Consider the following 26,028-nt stretch of genomic DNA (forward strand, 5'->3'; position numbering starts at 1 on the left):
TTTCTTGCCTTCTACTTCTTTTGCTGTTGTTTTGCTCTTCTTTTTCTAGGATTTTGAGATGAAGTATGAGATCATTTATTTGTTGGTTTTTTCTATTTTTAAGGAATGAACTCCAAGCAATGAATTTTCCTCTTAGAACTGCTTTCAATGTGTCCCATAGATTACGATATGTTGTGTCAGTGTTTTCATTAATCTCTAAGAATTTTTTAATTTCTTCCTTGATGTCTTCTAGAACCCATTGATCATTCAGTAACCTATTGTTCATTCTCCAAGTGATGTATTCTTTTTCCTTCCTTCTTTTATCGTTGATTTTCAGTTCCATTCCATTATGATCAGATAGGATGCATGGTATTATCTCTACTCCTTTGTATTGTCTAAGAGTTTCCCTGTGACATAATATATGATCTATTTTTGAGAAGGATCCATGTGCTGCTGAGAAAAAAGTGTAACTGCTTGATGTTGGGTGGTATATTCTATATATGTCAATTGAGTCTAGGTTATTAATTGTGTTATTGAGTTCTATAGTTTCCTTATTCAACTTTTGTTTGGAAGATCTGTCCAGTGGCGAGAGAGGTGTGTTGAAGTCTCCCATGATTATTGTATGGTGGTCTATTAGACTCTTGAACTTGAGAAGAGTTTGTTTGATGAACATAGCTGCACCATTGTTTGGGGCATATATATTTATGATTGTTATGTCTTGTTGGTGTATGGTTCCCTTAAGCAGTATGTAGTGTCCCTCTTTATCCCTTTTGATTAACTTTGGCTTGAAATCTATTTTATTTGATATGAGTATGGACACTCCTGCTTGTTTCCGAAGTCCATATGAGTGATATGATTTTTCCCAACCTTTCACCTTCAGCCTATGTATGTCTTTTCCTATCAAATGCGTCTCCTGTAGGCAGCATATTGTTGGGTCTTGTTTTGTGATCCATTCTACTAGCCTGTGTCTCTTGATTGGTGAGTTTAAGCCATTAACATTTAGGGTTATTATTGAGATATGGGTTGTTCTTCCAGCCATATTTGTTTATTTATGTTACTAAACATGGTTTGTTTTCCTCTTTGATTGTTTTTCCCCCCTTTACTGTCCTACCTCCCACTGTTGGTTTTCATTGTTATTTTCCATTTCCTCTTCCTGTAATGTTTTGCCAAGGATGTTTTGAAGAGATGGTTTTCTAGCTGCAAATTCTTTTAACTTTTGTTTATCGTGGAAGGTTTTAATTTCATCTTCCATCCTGAAGCTTAATTTCGCTGGAAACACAATTCTTGGTTGGAACCCATTTTCTTTCAGTGTTTGAAATATGTTATTCCAGGATCTTCTAGCTTTCAGAGTCTGTGTTGAAAGATCAGCTGTTATCCTGATTGGCTTACCCCTAAATGTGATCTGCTTCTTTCTGTTGTAGCTTTCAAAATTCTCTCCTTATTCTGTATGTTGGGCATCTTCATTATAATGTGTCTAGGTGTGGGTCTCTTATGATTTTGCACATTCGGCGTCCTGTAGGCTTCTAGGATTTGGGATTCTGTCTCATTCTTCAAGTCTGGGAAGTTTTCTCGTATTATTTCGTTGAATAGATTGCTCATTCCTTTGGTTTGCAACTCTGTCCCTTCCTGTATCCCAATGACTCTTAAATTTGGTCTCTTGATGTTATCCCATATTTCTTGGATGTTCTGCTCATGGTTTCTTAACAGTCTTGCTGAGCTGTCTATGTTCTTTTCCAGTTGAAATACTTTATCTTCATTGTCTGATGTTCTATCTTCTAAGTGTTCTACTCTGCTGGTAGTATTCTCCATTGAGTTTTTAAGTTGGTTTATTGCTTCCTGCATTTCTAGGATTTCTGTTTGTTTGTTTTTTATAATCTCTATCTCCCTGTATAGTTGATCTTTTGCTTCTTGGATTTGTTTATGTAATTCATTGTTGAAGTGATCTTTCATTGTCTGATTTTGCTGTCTGATGTCTTCCTTGAGACTCCAGATCATCTGAAGCATGTATATCCTGAATTCTTTATCTGACATTCCATCTGCTGCAGCTATTACCTCTTCTAACATTGAGTTGACCTGCATTGCTTGTGGTCCTTTCTTTCCTTGTCTCTTCATACTGTTCGAGTTCCTTTCTACTTGGTGAAACTGTTGTGCTATTGAATTTTCCCCCTATATATTTATATTGGTCTTGTATAGTTGCAAAGTCTGTCTCGCAGGTGCGGGCGGTGGCTCTGCCCCTCCTCCAATTGGGGCAATGTGCCTACCACGCCGGCAGGCCTCTGGGCCTGCTCTGCCGGTCGGTAGCAGGTCCGCCTACCTTGCAGGCTCGGGCGGCGGCTCTGTCCCTCTGCGGGCCGCTAGGCATGTTCTGTCGGTGGTCACAGTTCTGCCTACTTTGCAGACGCAGGCAGCGGCACTGCCCCTCTGCAGGCCTCTGGGGCTGTTCTGCTGGTGGGTCGCAGGTCCGCCTACCTTGCAGGCACGGGGGGGGGGGCGGCTCTACCCTTCCTCAGGCCACTGGGCCTGTTCTGTCTGTCGGTTGCAGGTCTGGCCTGTTCTGATGGTGGTCACAGTTCCGTCTACCTGGCAGGCGCGGGGGGAGGGGGAGGCTCTGCCTCTCAGCAGGCCGCTGCTCCTCTTCCGCTGGTGGGTCGCAGGCCCGCCTACCTTGCAGGAGTGATTGGAAGCTCTGTCCCGCCGCGGGCCACTGGGCCTTTTCTGTCGGTGGTCACAGTTCCGCCTACCTGGCAGGCGCGGGGGGTGGGGGGCGGCTCTGCCCCTCAGCAGGCCACTGGGCCTGCTCTGTGGGTGGTCACAGTTCCGTCTACCTTGCAGGCGCAGGGGGAGGGGGTGGCTCTGCCTCTCAGCAGGCCGCTGCTCTTCTTCTGCCGGTGGGTCGCAGGCCTGCCTACCTTGCAGAAGTGATTGGAAGCTCTCTAGATCATTCTTTTTTCGGGTTGGGGGTGGTCTAGGAACTGAACTCAGGGGCACTCAACCACTGAGCCACATCCCCAGCCATATTTTATATTTTATTTATAGACAGGATCTCACTGAGTTGCTTAGAGCCTCACCTTTACTGAGGCTGCCTTTGAACTCCCCATCCTCTTGCCTCAGCCTCCCAAGCTACTGGGATTACAGGCATGTGCACCACACCTGGCCAACTAGATCATTCTTTATGTGCATTGTCAGATGTTCAGCAGCTCCCCTGGCTGCCAGTAACAACCCCTCAGTGTGACATCCAAAAAAATCTTCAAACACTGACAGATGTGCTGGGAGGGGTGGTCAGGTTGGGGATGAGCACAAAAATCACCTGTAAGCAGAACCCTGAGACCTTTTAAACCTCCACTCCTGACCCAGGGTCCAAGCTTTTCTTTGGAATTACAGTTGTCCCTTGACATCTATAAGGAATTGGTTCTAGTATCCCCCATGGACACCAAAATCTGAGAATGCTCAAGTTCCTTGATAAAATGGTATTGTTTGCACAGAGCTGACACACAACCTCCTGTATGCACTAAATCATCTCTAAATGACTTACAAGACCTAATACAATGTAAATGTGCTACACACAGTAGTCATATGTGTTGTTTAGAGAATAATGACAAAAAAAAAGTCTGTTGGTGTTCAGTTCAGAGACTTTTTTTTCCTGAAGACTTTCCATCCTTGGTTGAATCCATGGATATGGAGCCTGCAGCTACAGAGGGCTGATTGTGTACTCTTCCTACCCACACTCTGCCCAGCTCCAGTTCTGGGACAGAAATCACATAATAATGCTTAGTTTTCTTTTGCCTCCTTCTTTCCTGCAGAATAGCAACTTAGCAGGACTCTCTCAAAATTAAAAAAATAAATAAATAAAAAATAATAATAATAATAATAATTAAAAGGGCTGGTAATGTGGCTCAGTGGTAAAGCACCCCTGGGTTCAATCCCTAGTACAAACAAACAAACAAAAACCACAAAGATCTTGCTCCTGTTACCCCTTTACCTTAACCTCCACCACGACCCATCCTTAGCAACCACTGTAATTTTCCCATTTCAACCATGTTACCTAAACAGAATCATACAGTATGTGACCTTCAGAGACTTTCTTTTGTAAAGCATATGCCCTTGTGATTCACCCAAGTTGTTACATCATGTATCATTAATCCATTTTTTTTTATAACTAAAGAGCTTGTTTAATCAATCACCTACTGTAGAGCTCATGGGTGATACTACAAAGAATGGGTACTGGGGCTAAGGGATGTAGATCAGTGGCAGAGCACTTGCCTAGCGTGTGTGAGGCACTGGGCTTGATCCTGAGCACCACGTAAAAATGAAACAAAGAAAATAAAGACATGCTGTCCGTCTACAACTACAAAAAAAAATGTATACCACTTTTGTAAGGATATACATTTTGGTTTACTTGGGAGACATGCCCAGCAGTGCCACCGCAGTGTCCTATGGTGATTGGATATCCAGGTTACTTATGAACTGCTACTGTTGGCCAGAGGACCCACATCCTAAACAGCTTTTGATATGGTCTCAGTTTTTCTCATTAGCCATATTCTTTTGGTCTATGTCCCCTTTTCTTATTTTAGTTTTTTGTTACATTCCAGTTTGGTCTGTGTCCCCTTTCCTTAACGTCCAGTGGTGTGAACATCTACTCTTGTGCTTTGCTACTGACCCCAGATCCCCATGAGCAGAATTCTCCTACCATCTTTTGTTCATTTTCTAACTGGATTATTTACTGTTGAGTGTGGAAAGTGCTTTATCATCTACATAAAAATCCTTTATAAGATATGTAGTTTATAAATCTCTACCCATAAACAGCTTGCATTTTTATCACCTTATTAGTGACCGTTGTAGAATGAAAGTAGTGAATTTTGATAAAGTTTAATTTATTGATTAAAAAAAAAAGAAAAACAGCCTGTAATCTCAGCAACTCTGGAGGCTGAGTTCAAAGCCAGTCTCAGTAACTTAGTGAGGCCCTAAGCAACTCAGCGAGGCCCTGTCTCTAAATAAAATATACAAAAGGGGCTGGGAATTTGACTTAGTAGTTAACGCCCCTGGGTTCAATCCTGGTACCAAAATAAATAAATAAATAAATAAATAAAATTAAATTTAAAAAAAAAAAAAAAACAGACCACTCTTTTGGAATCTCGTTTAAGGACTTCACTAATCAAGTCTTGAAGACTTTCTCTCATGTTTTCTTCTAAAAGTTTTATGGTTTTATGATTTATAATTAAATTCATGATGCATTTTGAGTTAATTTTTAAGTAAGATGTGAGATTTTTGTTTTGTCAGTGTTTGCTCAGTTCTTCCAGCTCCTTTTGTTGGAAAAGACTGTACTTCTTCCACTGAGTCATTTTTGTATCTATGTCAAAAAATAGCTAATCATACTTGGGTGCCACATTTTTTGAATTCTGTTTCATGACCCGTGCATCTGTTTCACTGCCAGTACCATACCATCTTGAATGGGTAAGCTATATAATACATTCCTAATTGAATAGAGTGATTTCTCTATTCTTTTTTTTTCAAAATTGTTTATACTATATCCTTTGATTTGCTGTATAGTTTTTTGAAAGTTCACACACACACACACATACACACACAGTCTTGTTTGGATTTTGATAGAAATGAAGTTATATCTTTATACTGATTTGGGGAGATTTGATGTCTTTCTGATATTGATTCTTCCAATCTGTGAACATGGTATACACACCCATATATTTAGGGTTTTTTTATTTCTTCAGCATTTTATAGTCTTCAGCTTACAAATACAATGTGTGATTTGTTGCCGCAGTCCGGCTGCAGCAAAATAACCGGGGGGTGACTAACAACTTGTATAGATTGATACAGCAGGAGTAGGAGCCGTTTATTGTAGGACAGGAGCGGTATTTATACATTCCACACAGCTTATCTAATTAGCATAAACTAGATACAGCAGTCAACCAATAAGACATCTCCACACTTAATGGCTCGCTGGTGTTACTTCACAAACCACTCCCTCTGGCATTTTGCCAGGTGCCATCCAGACTTGTTTACAGACTCTAACAATTTGTTACATTTTTGCCTAATTAAATCTATTTATTATGAGAAATTATAAATGGTATTGTGTTTCAAAGCTTAATATTCATGTGTTTTTTTTTCTTTTGCTAGTATAAGGAGCTTTCATTGATTTTAAAATATTTAACAGACTATTTTTAGAATAATTTTCTTTTACAGAAAAATTGAGTGGAAAATATAGAAAGTTCCATTTCTATTACCTGTACAGTTTCTCTTGTTACTGAAGTCTTGTCTTAGCATGGTACATTTGTTACAGTTAATGAATTTATTTCAGTACTTTGTTATCAACTAAAGTCTGTCATTTATATTAAGATTCATGTTTTGTGTTATAAATTCTGTGGGTTTGGACAAATGTGTAATGGAATGTGCCTGCCATTATGATATGGCGGGCACATGCCACCCTGGAAGTCCACTGTGTTCATCCATCTCTCCCCCCAACTCCCAGAAAAGATCTTTAAAGATGTATCTATAGTGCTTTTGAGTGAATCTCTTTGTATAGCTTCTGTGATCATTGCTGTAGGTATTGCATTATAAATATGTTATCACAGTCTATTATTTTGACATTTACCCACAGTGCAATGCAAAACCTTATCTCCCTTTATGTCCATTTGCCCTCTGACAACTATAATTGTGTCACCTATTTCTTTCACAGACATTGAGGAACACGTGGCACATGACATTTTCTTTTTTTTTTTTTTACTTTAATCGTCAACCATAATTGAAGACTTACGAGGAGGAGGCAATATGTATTGTGCAGACTAGGACTTTTTTAATCATCAAGGGCTCCTGGCTTCCTGGGTTTTTGATTAGCTCGCCACAGTTGCTCAATTGTTTTTCCCACTCAGGTGTTTCTTCTCCATTGTTCACTTTGGGATACTTTTGTCTTTGCCTTTTTATGAAAGAAGTTTGATCATTGTGTGTTTCATCATGAGTTCCTTTGGCTATATCCTGTGTAGTTTTGCTCATCGCCTCCGATCTTTATGTCTCCTGGTAACTTTTAAAATGTTCAACCATTTTTCTTTGAAGGTTTTCAGTCCTGTTCTATTTCTTCTCTCCCCATAAAACTCAGGGAAAAAAATTACTTTTGGATCTTTTGTTACAATTCCATGGATCTCTGAGTCTCTTTCATTTTTTTTCAATTCCATTTTCACTCTTGTTCAGATGGGGTAATTTGCAATATCTGACTGGAAGCTCATTGATCGTTTTCTCTCTTCCCTTCATTTTTTGGCAAAAACTTAATTGTCAATTTTTAAAAACTTTTAATTTCATATCTTCCAGATACAAATTTTCCATTCAAATTTTTATTCTATTTTCTGATTTTTCATTTGGTCCAAGTATTTTTATATTTGCTATTGAGGCAATTCTGTTTTGAATATGGCTGCTTCAATCCTCTCCCATGTTCCCATCGTCTCTCATCTCGATGCTGGTGTCTCTGGACTGTCCTTTTGCATGGAAGTTGTGGTTTTCCTGGTTCTTGCTCTATCACTAGTGATTTTTTTTTTTTTTACTGCAAATGGGACTTTCTGAATATCATGTTATGAGAATATGGTTCTTATTTTAGTTTTTGTTACACTCCTCTCTTCTGGACACCACTCTGGTGAGGGAAGTGGTGGGCATGGCCTCATTCATGCCAGGTGGAGTGCAATTCCAGGCTCCTCCCTTCCTCCTCTGACCTTGGGTTGGAGAGATGCTCTTTGCTGCTGCTGCACAGTGACAGTGAGGGCTGTGTCCTCCCACTGTGCTTCCTCAGAGAGCAGGGTGGCTGGGTGAGGCCCATGATGGCTCCATCATATCCTTTGGGGACAAGGTGGGACAGGTGGGCAGTGTGAGAAGGTGGTGCCAGTCCTGGCTCTCCAGTGGGCATCCTACAACTCCCTTGTGGGAGGGTCCTTCCTCATTCACACCATAGGGCTGGAAGGCTGGATACCCTGTCTGCTCTCTGCTGGAGGGTGGTTTCATTGCCAACTGTGGGGGTGGAAGTACAGGTTCCTTGGAGGTTGAGACATCTTGTTATAGACCATTGGGTAGAAGTATAGAGGGATTAATATAGAAGTATATTAATCCCTCTACTGTAGCCAAATATCAGAGGAATATTTGACTACAGTAGAGGGATTAATCCCTCAAAGAGTTTTCTCTTGCTGTACTATCCCTCACTTAGTCTCTTGACTAGACATATTTCATTTTTGGTTAATATTTTATTTTATTTTTCGTCTGTGTCTGTTGTTGATTCTGATTCTGGTATCCTACATGGGGCACTAAGAAAACTCAACAAGTTAAACTATAGTGCTGTTCCTTGTCCTACAGCCCCTATCTGGTCTGTCTTCTGCTGTCCACCTCTTAATGTTTTCCTTACCCTTATCTTATGCATAATATTCAGGGTGTTGTGTTGTACTTATTGGAAGAAATAGAGACAGGTGTGTCTACTTCATCTTCCTGGATGCAAACAATCTCTTTATCTGGTTGTATTCCAAAGGGACAGCTGGCTGGATTTGCTGATGGATTGCGTGTGTGGTGTGAGGGAAACAACAACCAATGACAACTCTCCTTTTGTCTCAGCAAGTGGAGAGATGATGTTGTTATTAGTGGAGATGTGGGGATGGAGAAGGCCCGGAAACTTTGGAAGGTTTTGTGCATGTTAAGTTAAGATGCCTGGTGGAGAGGTGAGGTCAGCTTTGGGGTTAGAGAGTCTGGTATTAAAGGTGGGAATTGCATGTTTGGGAGTCATTGCAGGGAGGGATATGGAAAGCCATGGAACAAGATGAGACTATTGGTGGAGTGAGTGTAGACAAAAAGGAGGTCAGTCAAAATCCAAGCCCTAGGATGCCTCAACAGCAAGAGGTCAGAGAAGAGGAGCTAAGGAGGCTGCAGGTGGGTGGGCAGCTTGGGAGGCAGGAAGAACACCAGAGGAGCACAGTGTTCTGGAAACCAGGTGAAGACATTTGGTTGTGAGAGCAGGCGCGAAGGCTGGGCCATGCTGCTTGAGGTAGAGAGAGGCACATGGAAACCTGACTCTCAGGTTTGGCAGGTTGTCCAGAGCAGCAGACAAAGGTGCCTGACCCAATGTTTTGCCTCATGCGTTTCTTCTTTGCCAGGCTCATTACCACAGTTCATATGATTCATGAAGGATAAAAATTAGAACCTCTTGAATTCCAGATGAGGAACTTGACTTAATGAAATTATAAACAACTGGACACATAAAGTGCTCAGAAACACCATCATAATTTCTTAAGAGCTATTTATTTATATTATTCTTTTCTCTATGTATTGAAACCCAGGAACACATCAATAATTTACAAAAAGAAAAAGAAGAGTTTTGTTGCTTTATAAAACTTGCTAATACCACTCTAAAATGACTTCGCTTCACTTCCCCCCCCCCCCACGGGATATGGGAATGGTGGAATCTGACCTAAATTTCCTAAGTACATATATGAATATACCACAGTGAATCTCACCATCATCTACATCCACAAGACCCTAATTAAAATTAAAAAGAAAAAGCAAAACTAAAGTAAATAGCAGAAAGATCAGTAGAGGGAAGGGAACGTGGGGTGGAAGGAGGAAAGAAAAGGGATATACTGGGGACTGAATTAGAGCAAATTTTATTCCAGTCTTTTAAAATTATGTCAAAATGAATTCTAATGTTATGTTTAATTAAAAGAACCCCCAAATATAAACTATAAAAATAGACTAAGTTGTATTAGAATTGTTGAAAAAAAATCAAAGTTAATGGAAAGTAAGTGTGAATTTGTTTCCAGAGCAACAGCAATTGCTGTGGAATACTGAGGGTGTTTACTCTAACAGCTTGCTGAGTTAATAGCTGGGGAGGAGAGACTTCCAAAGATGTATCCTACCATGACAAATAAACCATAAAGCCAAACCCCTCCAAACCACGGGCAAGTGGCTATGGGAACACTCTGTCTGATCTTTGCAAAGATTTTGTTTCAAATGGGCAGTTTTAGAGGATCGGTCCTTTCCAGTGGAGACTCTGAAGTTTGGTGCATGCTGTTCATTAGTAAAGGGACACATTGACCATCTGCTTGCCTGGGACTCTATAAACAGAAGGACTAAGGTGACTTCTGAGGTCAGATATACTTTTTAATAGAGTAGTAAACTGAAAACCACACAGGTTGGTTAAGTGACCTGCTTCTAGAAATAGACAGTCACCTAGTTAGTGAGGGGAACAAACTCAAAGTTGCCAGGAGACATTTCCATCACATTCCTTCAGCTCCATCTTTGGAAGAGGCCAAGTGAGTGAAAGACGTTCAAAGAAGATTTGGGCATTGTTCTTAGGGAGTGCTGACTTTGAATACCAGAGATCACATTTCTTGCTAAGTGGAGAAAATGTAACTTGGTCTGTTCACTGTGAGGGCAGGGACCAAAGGAAGCCTTTTGAAATGATGATGGAGTTAAGAAAAGATACACTGATTTATTATGTATCACAAAGGCTAAGTGCCAACCAGCCTAGCATGGGTGATTATAAACATATACACCCCTTCTCCAAAGGGGAAGGAGGAGGAGAATGAAACCCATTTTTAGGACAGTAGTAAATTATATTCAGGTGAATTTAGTAGGCCTGGAGACCCTTCCAAAGTCCCCTGTGCTCTAAGAACAGACAATGGCTTTTAAATGATTCTCTTTGGACTATTTAGTGGGACTTAAATACAAGACAGTAGTATATGACAAAAGTTTGTCCAAATGTGGTGACAGAGTTCCGTCTTTCTTCATATATCTAGAGTTTACTTAAATGAAATCTCAGAGAAGGAATCAGAAATAATCTCTTCGTTTCTTGGTGGGTCCAGACTTTCACTAGACAAGGAGCTATCATAAGAATGCCCCTTCTGTCATTTGCCACTTTTTATGTTCCAGTAATTTAAAATGATCAGTACATCAGGGTGCCATATTTTGGGGTGTCAATTTCTTGACTCCTTCATCAGGAATAAGCAAACTGAAAAAGTTTGTTCTAGAGTAAATGTGCTAGTGGTGATGCTAGTGATGTCCCGGCTATCTTTTCTGTTCCAAGAAGATGCTCATTTCGCTTCAGCTATGCTCAGACTCATTTCTCACGTGCAAGGTTCATATCTCACCCTACACAGGTCCCGATTCTGCATTGGTCAAATGACTTTCCAAGGTATCTGCTGGCAGACACAGGTCACAAATGCCAGCACAAATTCCCAGTGCAGGCAATGGCTCCTCTCATCTCTGTATCTTTAGTTTCTTCCTAGAAAAATATTTTTGCTCCTTTTCCATTTTCCTCTAACTCCATCATAAAATCTCTTGCTCATTTCATCATCCCCATGAGGCAGGTCAGTTTCCAGAAAGTATTGTCAGAGTTTTTGGTGCCTTATCTCAAAATACTTTACTCCTTAAGGAAAAAAGATGAAGGAAAAAAGTTCTGTAAGGAAGAAAAGGAAGTATGCAAGTACTTGCTTTTTTCTTTATGGATATTTCTCACTGAAAACAACTGTGTGCAAACTTTTCCTCCATTGTTTTGATACTCAGAGATCGAAGATCCACGTGGGCAAAAAGACCTAACTTATTTAAATTTTTAACATTATTTTATCATAATTAATATGATTTTAAATATTATTATTAGGGTAAAATTATTGAACTTAAACCAAAAATATTTTGCTGGAAAAAGACCTCATGCTACAAGGAATTTCATTCTGTCTCCCACCTTCTCCCTCCTGCCACCTCCTTAGCACTCAAGCTTTCCATCACTCTGCATTTTCACACTGAGCCACTGGCAGGCACTATTCCTCCCTCCTCCTGGGTTCCTTTGTTTGTTCTGACTGCTGTACCAACTCCATTTCCTGGCCATCTCTTCTTTTCCAAGAAGCTTTATGTAGTATGCTAAGATCAGGTCAGGTACTCCCTCTATCCTTGCATAACATCCCCCTCCCTTGAACTTGGCGTAGCTGATGGCTGGCAGCCATCTGATGGTGCATTTTTATCCCCTTAGACTACTGGATGGCACATATTGTACATTTTGGAGATTATAACACCAATAATTGATTGCCTATTGCAGCCTGATACAAGCTAGATTTTCAATCAGTGTCCAAGCATGAGTGAATGCAAGGGTGGAATTCAGTTTAGTTGTTAACCACTTCCTTCATGGGTAGTCTTATGATACAAATAGAGGGAAAATACCAAATCATTTTAGCACTGTGGAATTCCTAAACTCACTTTTCTGGTGTGAAAAGTTACACCAGTCACACTGCTCGGAGGAAGATTTCTGAATGTATAACACCATTATACAATAAGGGACCTCAAGAGTCCCTAGAGAAATATGATTTCTAGGGTATTAGAAATTTGTAGAGGAAAATTGAAAGACATGAAATTAAATGTTCAGCAACCCTAGAATATTTAGATTAGAATACTTGCAACTAGGTAAGTAAGTTTTCAATATAATTATTTACTGCTGTACAAAAGCTTTTGGGCAAGTAGATTCCAATTTGTGTTCAAAAAAGTGCATGAATAGAATGCTCTTAAAAGTGTTCCTTTCATGGCTCTTAAGCCATGCAAATCTTTCCAGGTGTACATCAGCTTTTTTTTTTTTTTTTTTTTTTTTAATGAAATGGAAAGAGATGAATGAGGAAATTTGACTGTCTTCTGGTATTTTGAGTTGGGCAGAAACACTCCCAGAATCTCTCATACTCTTGATTTATTTTTATGCACTGGTATTCAGGTGATGAAAAAGAAGATCATGCATCCTCAGGTAATACCTGGGTGTGACCATCTGTGCCTTGATTTCTCAGCTCTTCTTTTTCATAGGGATTTAGGTCATATAACCTCTCTAGCCATTGTGACAATGAGGTCAAGACCATAGATTTATTTCCATTGGAATGAATTTCCTTCATTCAGTTGCATAGCCATTGCATAGCCCATTAACCTTAAGATGACAGTGTGAATAGAGTGTAAATTAATGATTATTCACTCACTCAATATTTTATTGAGCATCCAATACATGGCAGGTATAAAGCTTGAGTAAAAACCATGAGCAAGACTGAGTCTCTGCCCTGAAGGAATTCATAGCCATTAAATGGAGGTGGTTCAGTAAAGAGAGATTACCATGCAGACTGATCAATTCAGAGACCATGTGTCAAGAACTTGAGTCAGGCACTATGCTTAGTGCTGACCAGCCCTATGAAATGGGTAACATTTTAGGGAAGGAAACTGAGGCGTAGAGAGGCCAATTAACTTGCCCACGGACACACTGCTGGTGAGGGACATCTGGATTCCTACTGATTCTAGTCTCTCCTGCATTTCGGTGGAGGTGAGGTAGCAACCCTACCATGTCCCCTCAAGAAAAGAGGGATGCTTAAACAGCTTAGGAAGGACAAGGAGCACAGTAGCTAGGGCTGTTATGACAAAATCCCACAGCCTGGCATCATCATCTATTTATCATAGTGCTGGAGGCTGGAAGTGCAGGATCAGTGTGTCAGCATGGTGGGGCCTCAGGGGGCCCTCTTCAGGGGACAATAGCTGCTGTCTCACAGTGTCCTCACCTGGCAGAGAGAGATCTCTTCCTCATCTTACCATGTAATGAATTCCATGATAAGAACCTCCACCTCCTGACCTCATCCAGACTTTGAATTTGGGTGAGCAGGGCGGAACCACAGCATTCCATTCATAACAAGTAGGAAGACAGTTTGTTCCAGTGAGAAGAAAGAGAAATGCAAAGTCCCTTTCTCCCAGGGAACTTTGGCACAATTTCAGTTTCAATTTATGGAGGCAGAGGTAGGAAAACCTAGAGTGTGAAAATTTGATCCTAGAAGACTTAGAAAGATCACTGACCACTTATTTGAAAGACACAAGAGATAGAGGCAGAAGGCAGCCGAGATTCCAAATAGCCCCGAAATAAAATCTTCAATTTGCTTTTAATGATTGTTTAATTTTGGGGTGACACTCTCTGAACCTCATCTGCAAAACACAAAATAGCAATAGATATGATGATAAAGAAAATAATATCTGTAAAAGCTAAACTGCTGTATGTACAGAGGCACTTTTCCAATAAAAATAGTGGCTTAGAGAAATGAGAAGTCTGTTGATTCTCAACCAGACTGTCTGTTACTGTTTCCTAGTGGGTTTAATTTAATTTATTTATTTTTGGTACCAAGGGATGAACCCAGGGACATTCTACCACTAAGCCACATCCCCAACCTTTTTATTTTTTTATTTTTGAGACAGGGTCTTACCAAGTTGTTTAAAGACTCGCTAAATTGCTTAGGGACTCGCTAAGTTGCTGAGGCTGGCTTTGAACTTGTGATTCTCTTGCCTCAGCCTGTCTAGCTGAGCTACCATGACAGGCATCCTAGTAGGTTTTAAAAGAGACTGACGCTTGTGTCCAATCTTAGAGGTTCTCATTCAGAGAACTGGAATCTTGGCACAGGTGTAATGTTAAAGCTCTGCTAGTGCAGGGGAGATGCTGATTCAACTCACCACACCTGCCCCTGAGGTGTGGGGCAGAAGACCACCTTGGAGCCAAAGAATAAGCTCTAGCTCCTCATGACTGAGCATCAAGTGGCTTCATATGTATTGTCTAGTTCCTCATCACTGGGCCTGAGCATGCTGACACCTACTACTACTGTTCCAGGTGCTCCTTGACGTACAGCGGGGGTGATAACCCCATACTCTTAACCTACTGAAAGGATCCTAAGTCAAAAATGCATTTAATGAGCCTGACTTGGCCGCACACCCTAACGCAGCAACCCAGTACGCTGCCAAGTGTTGATCATCTTCCCTCCTCATTGAGCTTGAGCTACCTTCAGATGTCACTGCTCAGCCTTGCCAGAGAGGATCAGAATGCACAGCGCTGGCCAGGAAAAGATCCAGATTTAAAGTATCATCCCCACCTAGTGTGCACTGCTTTTGCACCACTGTAAAGTCAAAAATTCATAAGTGGAACCATTATAAGTTGAGAACAATCTGAACTGCTGCCACTGAAGCCACCTCCTCAACTCCCTCCAATAAGGCAAAGTCACCCTTCCCAGGCCTCAGAGGGCTCCCTTCCCATCCTGAGCTGCTTAGGAGGAGGAATAAGTGTGGCGATGAACAGGGATGCAATTTCAAACCTGAAGGCTCTGGCCACCTGGGAAGACACCCAGAATTTGCTTCAAGGACTGTCCCAAGGTCATGGCCCAAGTGGAAGGTAGAGACTCTGCCCCTCCTGCTGGTGTGCTTCCTCCCTGGCATCTGGGCCAGCTGTTAGAGTAGGGAGGTGCATGAACTCCACTGGGTCTCTCGGGGTTCTTTCTGTGTTGAAAGATAAAAGAAAACATCAGAGGACCGTGGGGAAAGAGGAGCAGTTGACTTTGCTTGGCACCTCGGCAACTGCAGAGTTCAGACGCGGACATATTGTACAATCCTTCCTTCTGCTCTGGTGCAGGGCTTTCCGTATTTTTAGTCTTTCCCGACACTGCCAAGACAAGCAGTGCATGGAGAGGAGGACAGGCATGCTGGCCTGCACGACAGAAGCGTCTCGCCTAGAGCGATGGCAACATATGCTGGAGGCCCCTGTTTGCCATGGGGACTGGGGGAGGGGCGGCATGCTTTGTTTTGGCTTCCTTTAGAGCATTTACAGCACTTCACACTCTGTGCTCCAGGATGTGTCGGAACAGAGGATTAGCTGGATGAACTAGCTTTGTGGGTGTCTGAGGCAATATAGCAAGTTTTGAAAAAATGGATAACACTTAAGTTTATCTTTAAGCTGCAAATAAAATATTTACATTTGGGTACGTACGTACAGCAAAATAGCTTATCAAAACACTACGAATTTAGAATTGTGATCACTTGGGTTGACTTCTCCCTCTGTACTCTGAATAAAAGAAGGTTGGTTGTGTAAATTATAAGTGTGAAAAATCCAGTAGAAATTGGTAAGATGTTAACTGAACCAACTGTGTAGACGATAAACGAAAATGACCAACCCGGTTTCAGTATCATCATGAAAACAGAAATAACGGGGACGGTAGCAGACCTCAAATGGATCAGCAAGCTTTCCTTTGTTCTGCAGCAGAGTCAATCAATGGGGCACTGGCAGGGCTCATTTTCTGGGTACGAAAATGGCCCACTGGTTACAGAAGGAGTCTGCACTTTATAGGTTACAATAAGGGTGAATTAATCATTGGAGACCAAGGCAGGACTTGTTGTTTGGGGCAGTCAGGAAAGAAGATGTAAAAACTCCAAAATTCACTGACCCTGGGAAAAGCTCAGAACACTGCTTATCTTCCTTCCTCTGGGACCCATTGTTACCCAGAGCTTTACTATTTGCTTTTCTTCTTCCAGGATTCACCGACTCTGGGTAATGGTTAAAGTCCACCGCACACCTTTCAGTATCTGCCTCCCTCCTTCGGGGCCCATAGTTCCTGGAAAACAATTTACTGGGAGAGGTTTAGTGTTTGGCTAATTCCCTCCCTCCTCCAGAGCCACACATCTTTCCGTTGTTCTTAGGGGTTGTCTCGTAGAAATATCATTTTCCATAACCCTTCCTATACAAATCAAAACTCATAAAAACATCCTTTATTCTTTCTGGTTTCTTACCCTCTGTAACAGCAGTAATACCAAACCTAATTTCATCTCTACCTCATGAGCTCCCACTGGGTTTACTACAATAACTGCCTAACTAGTCTCCCTGTTCTATACCTTTTCCTAGCAAATCATTCTCTATGCAGTGATAAGAATTATATTGTAATACCAATTTGATCATTATGTCTGATTCGTGATGTTCAGTGTCTCCCCAGCATCAGTATAAGAGAGCGGCTCTTTGGAACTGCACACTTCTTCCATGGATGTTTCTGACTCTGATGAGACTGACTTTGTCTCTGGCTTTGTGAAACTCTAGGAAAACATCAAGACCTAGCACAATGTGACTTTTCTCATTGCTACTCACCTTCCAAAAAGTGTGCTCTTGGTGCAATAGTTCATCGGGTGCTGTGATATTCCCGCACCTCTGTCAGGGTGCTGGCCACAAGCTGTTAAACCTGTTTGCTTTTCCCCTGCTGGGATGGACACAAGAGGGTAAGGATTATGTCTTACTCTGGCAGCTTTTGGTGCCTTGCATGTGGGGAGCCCTCGGCATATGTTTGCTAAACTAAGTGGCTTCTGGTTGTCAGCCATGTGCCCATTTGCCAAGCGAGCCTGGCAAGGCTGCTCTTGGGGTCCCTGGTGAGACACCAGTTTGAGTTATTGGATTCATGTGAATGGCTTGGAATGGAACCCCCACTCAGGCTTCAGGCTGCTTTTGCCCATCATCTAAATTAACAAGATTGTGGTGTATTTTATTATATTCTAGTGAAAAAATAAACACTCGGGGCTTTATTTTTCTAACCCTTTACACAGAAATCAAGATAGGTGCCCATTCTGCTGTTCACTTCCTGTCTGTGCCAATCTGCACACACACACACACACACAGCCATAGAGGAACACACCTACTGACATAGACTAATACACACAGATGCACTCGTACTAACACATTGACACATATGCACAGATGTACAGCCACACACACACACACACACACACACACACACTCAGGCACACTCATGCACACTCCCACAAGCACATATACTAATGTGCACGCTTAATTAATAGTCCATTTGATTTCATGTTTCACACTGTCCTGTAGTTTTGTTTTTTCCCTGAAGTATTCTTAATAGTTTCTTTTTTCCTACGTTTCCTACTTAGGCCTTTTTGGATTTTGACCTTTTGGATGTACTCAAGATGCGAGTTCCTTTGATAACTGTTTGAATCTCAAATGTGAAGTTTCAATGCTTGATGAATAAAACAGGCATCATGAATATAGTTTTGCATTCCACGCGCACTTTTGTAGCAAGCTAGACAATCTCTAATGACTTGATGGCGCTTCTCTATGAGTAAACAACAGAATACTCCTCAAATGAAAGGAGATACTAAGTATAAGGGAAATGTTATAAAATATGAAATGGTATAGAGAATATGTCAATGTCCTATTTCAGTATGCTTTGGGCTGATGAATTTCATTCGACATCTACTAGGATGAAGTTACTAAGTAAATTACTGGGGAAAGTAATACCACAAGGGGAAAAGTTTAATCTGTTAGGAAAATAAAGTCTAGATGAACCATTTACGTAATATCTGAGGTGAGACTCATTACTAGCCATCTTCCTCATTTCAACCACCTCACCCCCGCCAAAGACCTCGGTTAGGTCAATTTATTTAAAATCAACCAATTTATTTAAAATCAACAGAACTTAATTTCTTTGAAAATAGTATTTGATTCTGGTCTTTCATGGATTCAGATAAAGCTTTCCTTTAATTAATCCAAATTGTAATAATATAGATTGCATGTAAATCTATTTACATTGTAAATCTTCATGTTTCAATAGAATTAATAAATATTCAATACTGTTTAAGTTAAACATTGAATTGTGTGAGATGGATTTTTAGATGTTTTCTCTAGGCACACTCCAAAACCATCAAAGACAAGGTCTAACAGCTCTCACAGGCTCTCAGAAAAAGCCGGGAAAGAAACTCAGGTTTCTCTGAGGTCTATTTAAGATCTCAGCATCTGAAACAATAAAAAAAAAAAAAACACTACCTAGACATAAACATGCTCCCCTCAAAATTGTATAAGTATACCAATAATTTTAAATGCCTACTTATATAAATAACACAATTGTTATTATGTAAAACAATATACTATTATTACATAAATATAATTAAATATTAAATTATATTAATTGTATATATACACATATATGAACTCTACACACACACATATGCACATAAAGACTACACATGGGATGCCTGGGGAATCTTCTAATACAGGTATTACGATGGAAAGCCTGTCCCCATCTTAGATCTATGAAATTAGAAGTTATCTGTGTCAACTGTATTGTTGATAACAATGTTTCATATTAGAGTTTTGATAATTAACAATAATCACAGAAAATATACTGAGGACTTACTGCATGCAGCCACTTTTCATATGTTATCTCATTTAATATTTACTGCAAACCTATGAAAAGATATTGTATTCCAGGTAAGGTCTATTCGAATCACCCTATTAGTAAGCAGAAGCACCTCCACATGGATTTGACTCCCTAGAACGTGCACTTAATTCACTTTTTGGGTAAGATGTTCTTAGCTTTACTTAGACAGTGACTAAACATGACCAAACCCCACAAGCCAATTCATGATTGGGAATGACCATTTTTAATTATGGAATCAAAGTGTGATGCATAGGAAAAGTACACAGTTATAAAAAGTTATAAAAGTATAGAGTTATCTCAAGAAACAGGAAGTTCTAAGCTTTGAAATGTGCATGATGCTATCTATGCACTTTTGAATGTTAGATGCATAAGCAGAAAAATAAAGTCCATGGTGACATGCCCTTGGAGGATATTTCTGTGTGGTCAAACCTCTCCAGGTAGCCAGCAAACTGCTCCCTCTCTTTCTGTAAATACCAATCTGTGGTTCCTTCTTTTTAAAAGAGAGTCACAATTAAAAGTCAAGGTATTTTCCTAGAGCAGATGAGAGGACAGGATCTAGCGGTTGACAGTCTGGGGAACATTTATTCATAATTATCATTTCTTTCTTGATTTCCTTCCCCATGTGTTTTCTCAATCTTATGTCTCCTCTGCTTCTCTCTGTGTACAGACTTACCTGATTCCTCTGCTCTCTGTGTAATCTGAGCCCTTCACTTTGGCTTACTGTCTCCCTGTGGACCCAGCTACCAGGGCTTCCTCTCAGCTCAGCTTCTGAAGTTTCCAGATTTCCAGTCCTCAGAGAATCACCCTTTTCAAACTGTAGGTCAGAAGGTCTGGTTTGGAGGTCACCAGGTATTGGCTGTCTTGTGTCAGCTGTTTGCTTTCACTTATTTGTGTTTTGGGAGTTTAGGAGTAGAGTGACATGATATAAAAACATGGCCAATGATTTCTTAGGTTAGTGGACAAGGATCCCATGGGAGATGGTATAATATCTTTTGGGATCTTTCTGTATTAGTAATCTACTTTGCTAAAGTATGACTGTTATATGCATTGTAAGCCATACAAGAGACTTTTTACCTCAATGGAACATAAAAAACATGTACAAGCCTTTCTAGGGGAGTAAATTCAGTTTCCTGTTTTGAGCCCATTATCACCTGATTGTAGGGACAATGAAACTTGAACAAGAGCCACAATAAAAACTACCACAAAAATGTCATTCATTGGTCTCGTTTTATATAGATCATGAACAATGTTTCTAATAGACCTAAAGAATGAATATAAATATCTATATTTTACAAGAAAAAGAGACAGAGGTTCAAGAATCTTCAGTGACTAGTCCACGGTTAAGAATGTTAAGAGTGTGGTAAACACTCCAGACACTCTGATTCCCTATGTTTTTCTACTATTTTTTATTATATTGATAATACTTTTAAATTGTAACATTAAATGTACTTTAAAGAAATAAGAGAAAAATGCCCTACTATATTCATACAGATATCAGCCATTTCTGTTTCTCTTCCCTCATTTCTTAAGTTTCAGGAGTGCTATTATGTCTTTTCCCATTAGCCTCTAGAATTTCCTTTAGCGTTTCTTACAGAACTGGTGTGATGTGATAGATTCTGTTTTCCTTCTTCACAGATGGCTTTATTTCACCTTTATTTCTCTAAGATATCACTAGATGGAGAGTTTTAGGTTGATAGGTCACCTCTTTGGGCACCTTAAAAAGTTTGTATGGTGGTACAAACAGTGGTCCATGCCTATAATCCCAGCTGCTTAGGAGGCTGAGGTGTGAGGATTGCGAGTTCAAAGCCAGCCTCAGCAACTTAGGGAGGCCTAAATAACTCAGCGACATGCTGTCTCAAAATAAAAATTTAGAATAAAGGGCTGGGGATGTTGCTCAGTGATTAAACACTCCTGGGTTCCATTCCTGATTATCCGCCCCTGCACCCCACAAATAATAAAATTAAAAAAGTTGTACTGTCTTTTGGCCTCCATCATCTTTTTTTTTTAATTTTTTTAGTTGTAGATGAACCTTTATTTTATGTATTTACATGCTTTGCTGAGGATCAAACCCAGGGCCTCATGCATGCTAGGCAAGTCCTCCATCACTGAGCCACAACCCCGCCCGGCCTCCATCATCCTTGATGAGAAATTTTCAGTCATTAGGATTGCCATTCCCTGTATGTAGTGTGTCATATCTTCCTCCTCTGGCTACTTTGAAGGCTTTATCTATAGTTTTCAGTAATTTTATTTTTATGCATCAGTACTAATTTCTTTGAATTTTTCCTCTCTGGATTTTGTGTGTGTGTGTGTGTGTGTGTGCGTGTGTGTGTGTGTGTGTGTGTGTAAGTTTGACTTTCACCACTTTAGGGAAATTTTTAGACATTAATTTTATATTTTCCTACACTATTATCTCTTGCCTCCAATGACAGTCAATGTACTTTTGATATTGTCCCCCAAATCTCTGGAATTACACTCATGTTTGTTCATTATTTTTTTTCCCTTGCTATTCTTCATATTGCTGGTGATTGTATAAGTTGCAATACAGAACTTCACAGTCACTTCTCCAGCTCTCTCCCCTGGGGGGTTTCCTTCACATCCTCTGGCTTCTAGAGTCCCCTTTTCCCAGTTTCTCTGGCCATTAGGACTGAATTCTCTTATTAGAGTTTTGGCCTTCTGTGCTGTGGTCAGTTGCCTACATTTGGGCCACAGAACTACACAGCAAAAGAAAGGAGACAATCTAACAAGGCCTCCTCCACTGTCACTACAACACAGGTCCCTTCTGCTTCCCCTGCAGCAAGGATCAGATCACCTTTCAAAACCTTTAATGATCTTTCCTCCACTGGGTGCAGATCTATATATGAAGCTGATCTGAAGGTGGAAGTACCCACGTGCCCCCACCAACCACCACCACTGGCTTGCAGGGGCCTCCTTCTCTTGACCTCTATCCACACTGATGCACTTAACTAATTTTTTTTTCTTTGCTATTTGCCCTTTTCACCGTTGCATGGTTCCTAATTTGGCTTGCCTTCAGGCCAAATCCAGGTGGAGAAAAATAAAGAAAAAGAGAAAAACGAAATGTGAAAACCCTGCTCAGTCAACTTGACCTTTCTGATTTCCCTTCTCAATCCACTGGCTACTATTCACTTGGAGGGTCTTCAGCTGGTTGTTGGTCATACTTATCCAGATTTAGTTGTGATCGGCAGAATCAGAATCACAAAATGAGATCCTTATTCCTTGGACTGCGTCTTCGTCGTGTTTCTCTCCCCCGAGCACGTGTTTGGCACAGAGCCCACCGTGTGATAGACAGAGCCAACCATTCTGCAAGTGAAGTGAATGAAAATGAAAAATGTGAGACTCATCACTTATCCCTTAAAGTCTGGCAAATATTTGGCCTGTAGTCTGCCACTCTCACTTCCCACGCTCAAAGCTGCCATTGATGATGCTTGTTCTTTGGTCTCCACTAGAGATCTGTTCCAGGACTGCAAGAATACCAAAAACCCATGGATACTCAAGCCCCCTATATGAAATGACATAGTATTTGTATATCCTCTGCACATCCTCCCTTATCTTTAAACCATCCCTAGATGACTTAGAATACATAATGCAATGTGCATGCTATGTAACTAGTTGTTATATATATCGTTTAGGGGTTAATGCCAAGGGAAAAATGTCTATGCATGTTCATTGCAGGCATGATTTTGTTTTTTAAATATTTTCTATCCATGGTTGGTTAAACCCTTAGATACAGAGCTCATGCATTTGGAGGGACAACTGTATTTCTTTGCTGCTCTACTCCTTGCTGAGCCTAAAAACAGCTGCAGGATACTTTTAATAGCAGAGTTGGAAGCATTGGGGAGTGAGATAAATGCTGACCTTTTGTTCCCATCGAGGTCTAACATAACCAACAGAAACCCTCTAGCCTTCCTCTCCCATTCAGCTGTGAGGGCTTCTCAAATCTCATCTGGCCATCCTCTGTTCTCCAAGGTTCCAGCTGATTGATATAGTTCTTCCTTGCAAGCAGGACTGTTGAGAAAAATAACTTTTCACTTTGCAATAAAGTTTCTACGTTTTTTTAATTATAATTTGACGAATATGTTTCACTGAGTTTTTTTTTCTTTTACGTGAACAAGAATTCATTTTCTTCTTTTAGCCTTAGGGAAATGGTGACTTTGTTTAATAGATTGGTAATTATCCAGCTCAAAAGAGATTATTAGAATTCCTTTTCATTTGATTACTATATATCTCCAAACCTACAGTCCATTTATCAGCAGTTGCATCCATTCACTTGGCCTTGCTTGTCCTTGACTATGAGACTCTTGAGCTTCTCATTTTGACTCTTCCTAAATACAAACATTAATAGAATGTGGTATTCCTTAAGTATATCTGATATAAAATTTCAGGTTTTTTTTAAACAGACCTGTATAAATCTTTTTATAATTGTATTGGTCATTTTTAAAATTTTATTGCCTTAGTTATTTCCAACTGAGCTATGATCTAAATAGAAAAGTATTTTTGCTTAGGGGCTTGGGGTGATTATCATTAGCTTTCAGAGAATCATTTTTGTACAAAGTGCTTGGGAAGTGTTTGTGATATGAATGTCTATTCATGCCTTTGTACATTTGCTGGGAAATACCCACGTCTAACTAGCAACTGGCACTTGCTCAAGAGAGCTTGGTCTGGAATTTTAAGTGTTGCCACTTTTAAAATGGGGAATCTGGTCAGGAAAATGAGCTCCTCTTGTGTATGAGGTATGTGTGTGGTGCAAATTCTGAACATAAGTTGGGCACAGTGGCACATGCCTGTAATCCCAGCAGCTCTGGAGGCTGAGGCAAGAGAATCACAAGTTCAAAGCCAGCCTCAGCAACTTAGCAAGGCCCCAAGAAGCTTTAGTGAGACCCTGTCTCAGGAAAAAAAAGTGCTGAGGATGAGGCACAGTAGTAAAGTGCCCGTTGGTTCAATCTCTGGTACCAAAAAAAAAAAAGAAAAGAAAAGAAAAGAAAAAGTTTGAAGCTCAAGATTTATTGACGGTCACCATCATTGTCATCACTGAGTCCAAGGTCACCTGGTAAGAAGTCCTGTTTAAGATAATTCAGGACCATAGCCTGGGATTTCATCTAGCAGTGTTAAGAAACTTACCATGTGACAGCCTGCTGTGTCCATAATCTAAGTGTATTTTTCTTTCCTTCTTTTCTCCTGTGATGTCCAGTTTACCGTGGTTTCTGGGCAGTCTTGATGCTCCTGGGGGTGGTCACAGTGGTGACCGCCAGCTTTCTGATTATCTGCGCAGCCCCCTTCGCCAGTCACTTTCTCTATAAAGCCGGAGGAGGCTCCTACATTGCGGCAGGTATGTATAGTGAAAAGGGTGGGATTCTGGCCTTGGATTTTCTCTATATGTTTGTTATTCCATTTCTAGATATATGTCTAGATTCTGGTCTTCTAGTAATAGTAATATAATAATGTGCATGTGCAAAAATTCCCAGGTGCTAGCTGTGTGTCTGACTCTGTTTTGCACGTGTCACCACAATAACCCTCTTGACTCACTGTGTTGTCATTACATAACAAGAACACTGAGGCTCAGAGGGGAGAGGTCAGCAAGAACCTTTTTATCTCTCTTGCTCCATTGATTTTCTATCGGTAGAACAACAGAGGTACATTTTGTATGCTCTTAAACACATAGCTCCTTGATGATATTTTTGAAAGATATATCAGCATGATTTACTTATAATAGGAAAACATGTTTTTCTACATCATCACCACTGAGTTTTCTTAATTGTGGTTCACCTGCATTATCTAAACACATACTTTTCTGTGCAACACCTGCATTTATTTAAGTTGCATTCCAACAAATTTTTCTAATTTCTGCAAAGATGATCATAATATAGATAGAAAAACATGAGATAGATGACTTTTGTGAATTTTTCACTTAATTAGGAAGTAAAACCAGACCACTCTTATGAAAATACAAGCACAAGGCTTGTATTTGTAAAGATAACAATTGTAGAAAGGTAGATGGGCTCCAATATGACTGGACCAAATTGCCCAAGACTGTGCTGTATTTCGGCATCAGGTCAGACAGAGCATTTCTATGGAGACTGTAGTGATAGGTGATGAGAATAGAATGGGGCGCTTTGCTACCTTTGTAATCATTGCTAGGACAGCTCATGAGGCTGCCACCGTAATTTAATCAATGGTCATTTAGCAAAACCCTCTATATAATATGATGCTTAATTCTGCTGAGGACATAAAACAATTATCAGATATGGATCCTCTGTAAAAAGCCAAAAGAAAAAAAGGAGTCACTCTGAGAAGAAGCCTGTTTAACTGATCTTTTCTTCCATTGGCTTTACCCACCAGGGCTTGTCAGTTTTTAGTAACCCTTTTTGGTTGAGGTAGAAGTCACACACCATACAGTTGACCATTTTGAAGTATATACTTCGGTGTTTTTTTTTATTATATTCACAGATGTGTGCAAATATCACCATGCTCTGGATTCAGAACCTTTTCAGGGTGTCACAGAGAGGCCCCAGGCTTCCTTCCCCTTGCTCCCTGCCTGCCCTGAGAAGTCAGCAGCCTTCTCACTATCACCCTGGCTTTGCTTACTTCACATAATTGGACTCATATACCTGTGACCTTCATGTCTGGCTTCTTTCACTTAGATATCAACATTTATAATCTCTCTGCTTTAATTCATAATTCTGTAAGACCAAACACATTATGTGTGTTCCCTAGCATCTTCCTCACCAAATAGTTTATCTTCCCTACACCACATTTTATCCTTGACTCCAACAAAATTCTAGTTTGGGTGCATGTTTGTCTTCCTAGAAATAAAATCACTTGCCTAAAAATGTGTAAACGTATTCCTTCTGATTCTTTTTTTTTTAAAGGATTTGTTTTTTTATTTCTTTGGCTGTTTCTATTTTTGGTGGTTCTGGGGATTGAGCCCAGGTCTGGCCTGCACCAGGCAAGCCTCTGCCATTTAGCAACACCCACCCCTACTTTTCTTATCTCAGTTCCTTATCAAAGGGAATATGTAATCACTATAGTA

General features: G+C 40.3%; 1 protein-coding gene across 1 annotated transcript in view; it reads left to right on the forward strand.

Annotated features, from left to right (window-relative positions):
- Positions 1 to 26,028, forward strand: part of Tmem182 (transmembrane protein 182) — a 58,502-nt gene that overhangs the window by 15,005 nt on the left and 17,469 nt on the right. Inside the window, exon 4 of the mRNA XM_046419967.2 lies at positions 24,190 to 24,327. Coding sequence (XP_046275923.1) covers positions 24,190 to 24,327 — 138 coding nt within the window. The remainder of the gene's footprint in view (positions 1 to 24,189; positions 24,328 to 26,028) is intronic.

The sequence above is a fragment of the Marmota monax genome, unplaced genomic scaffold, assembly GCF_021218885.2.
Source record: "Marmota monax isolate L192 unplaced genomic scaffold, Marmota_monax_Labrador192_F-V1.1 WCK01_AAM20220418_F8-fsc00178, whole genome shotgun sequence".
In the NCBI taxonomy this organism is placed as follows: Eukaryota; Metazoa; Chordata; class Mammalia; order Rodentia; family Sciuridae; genus Marmota; species Marmota monax.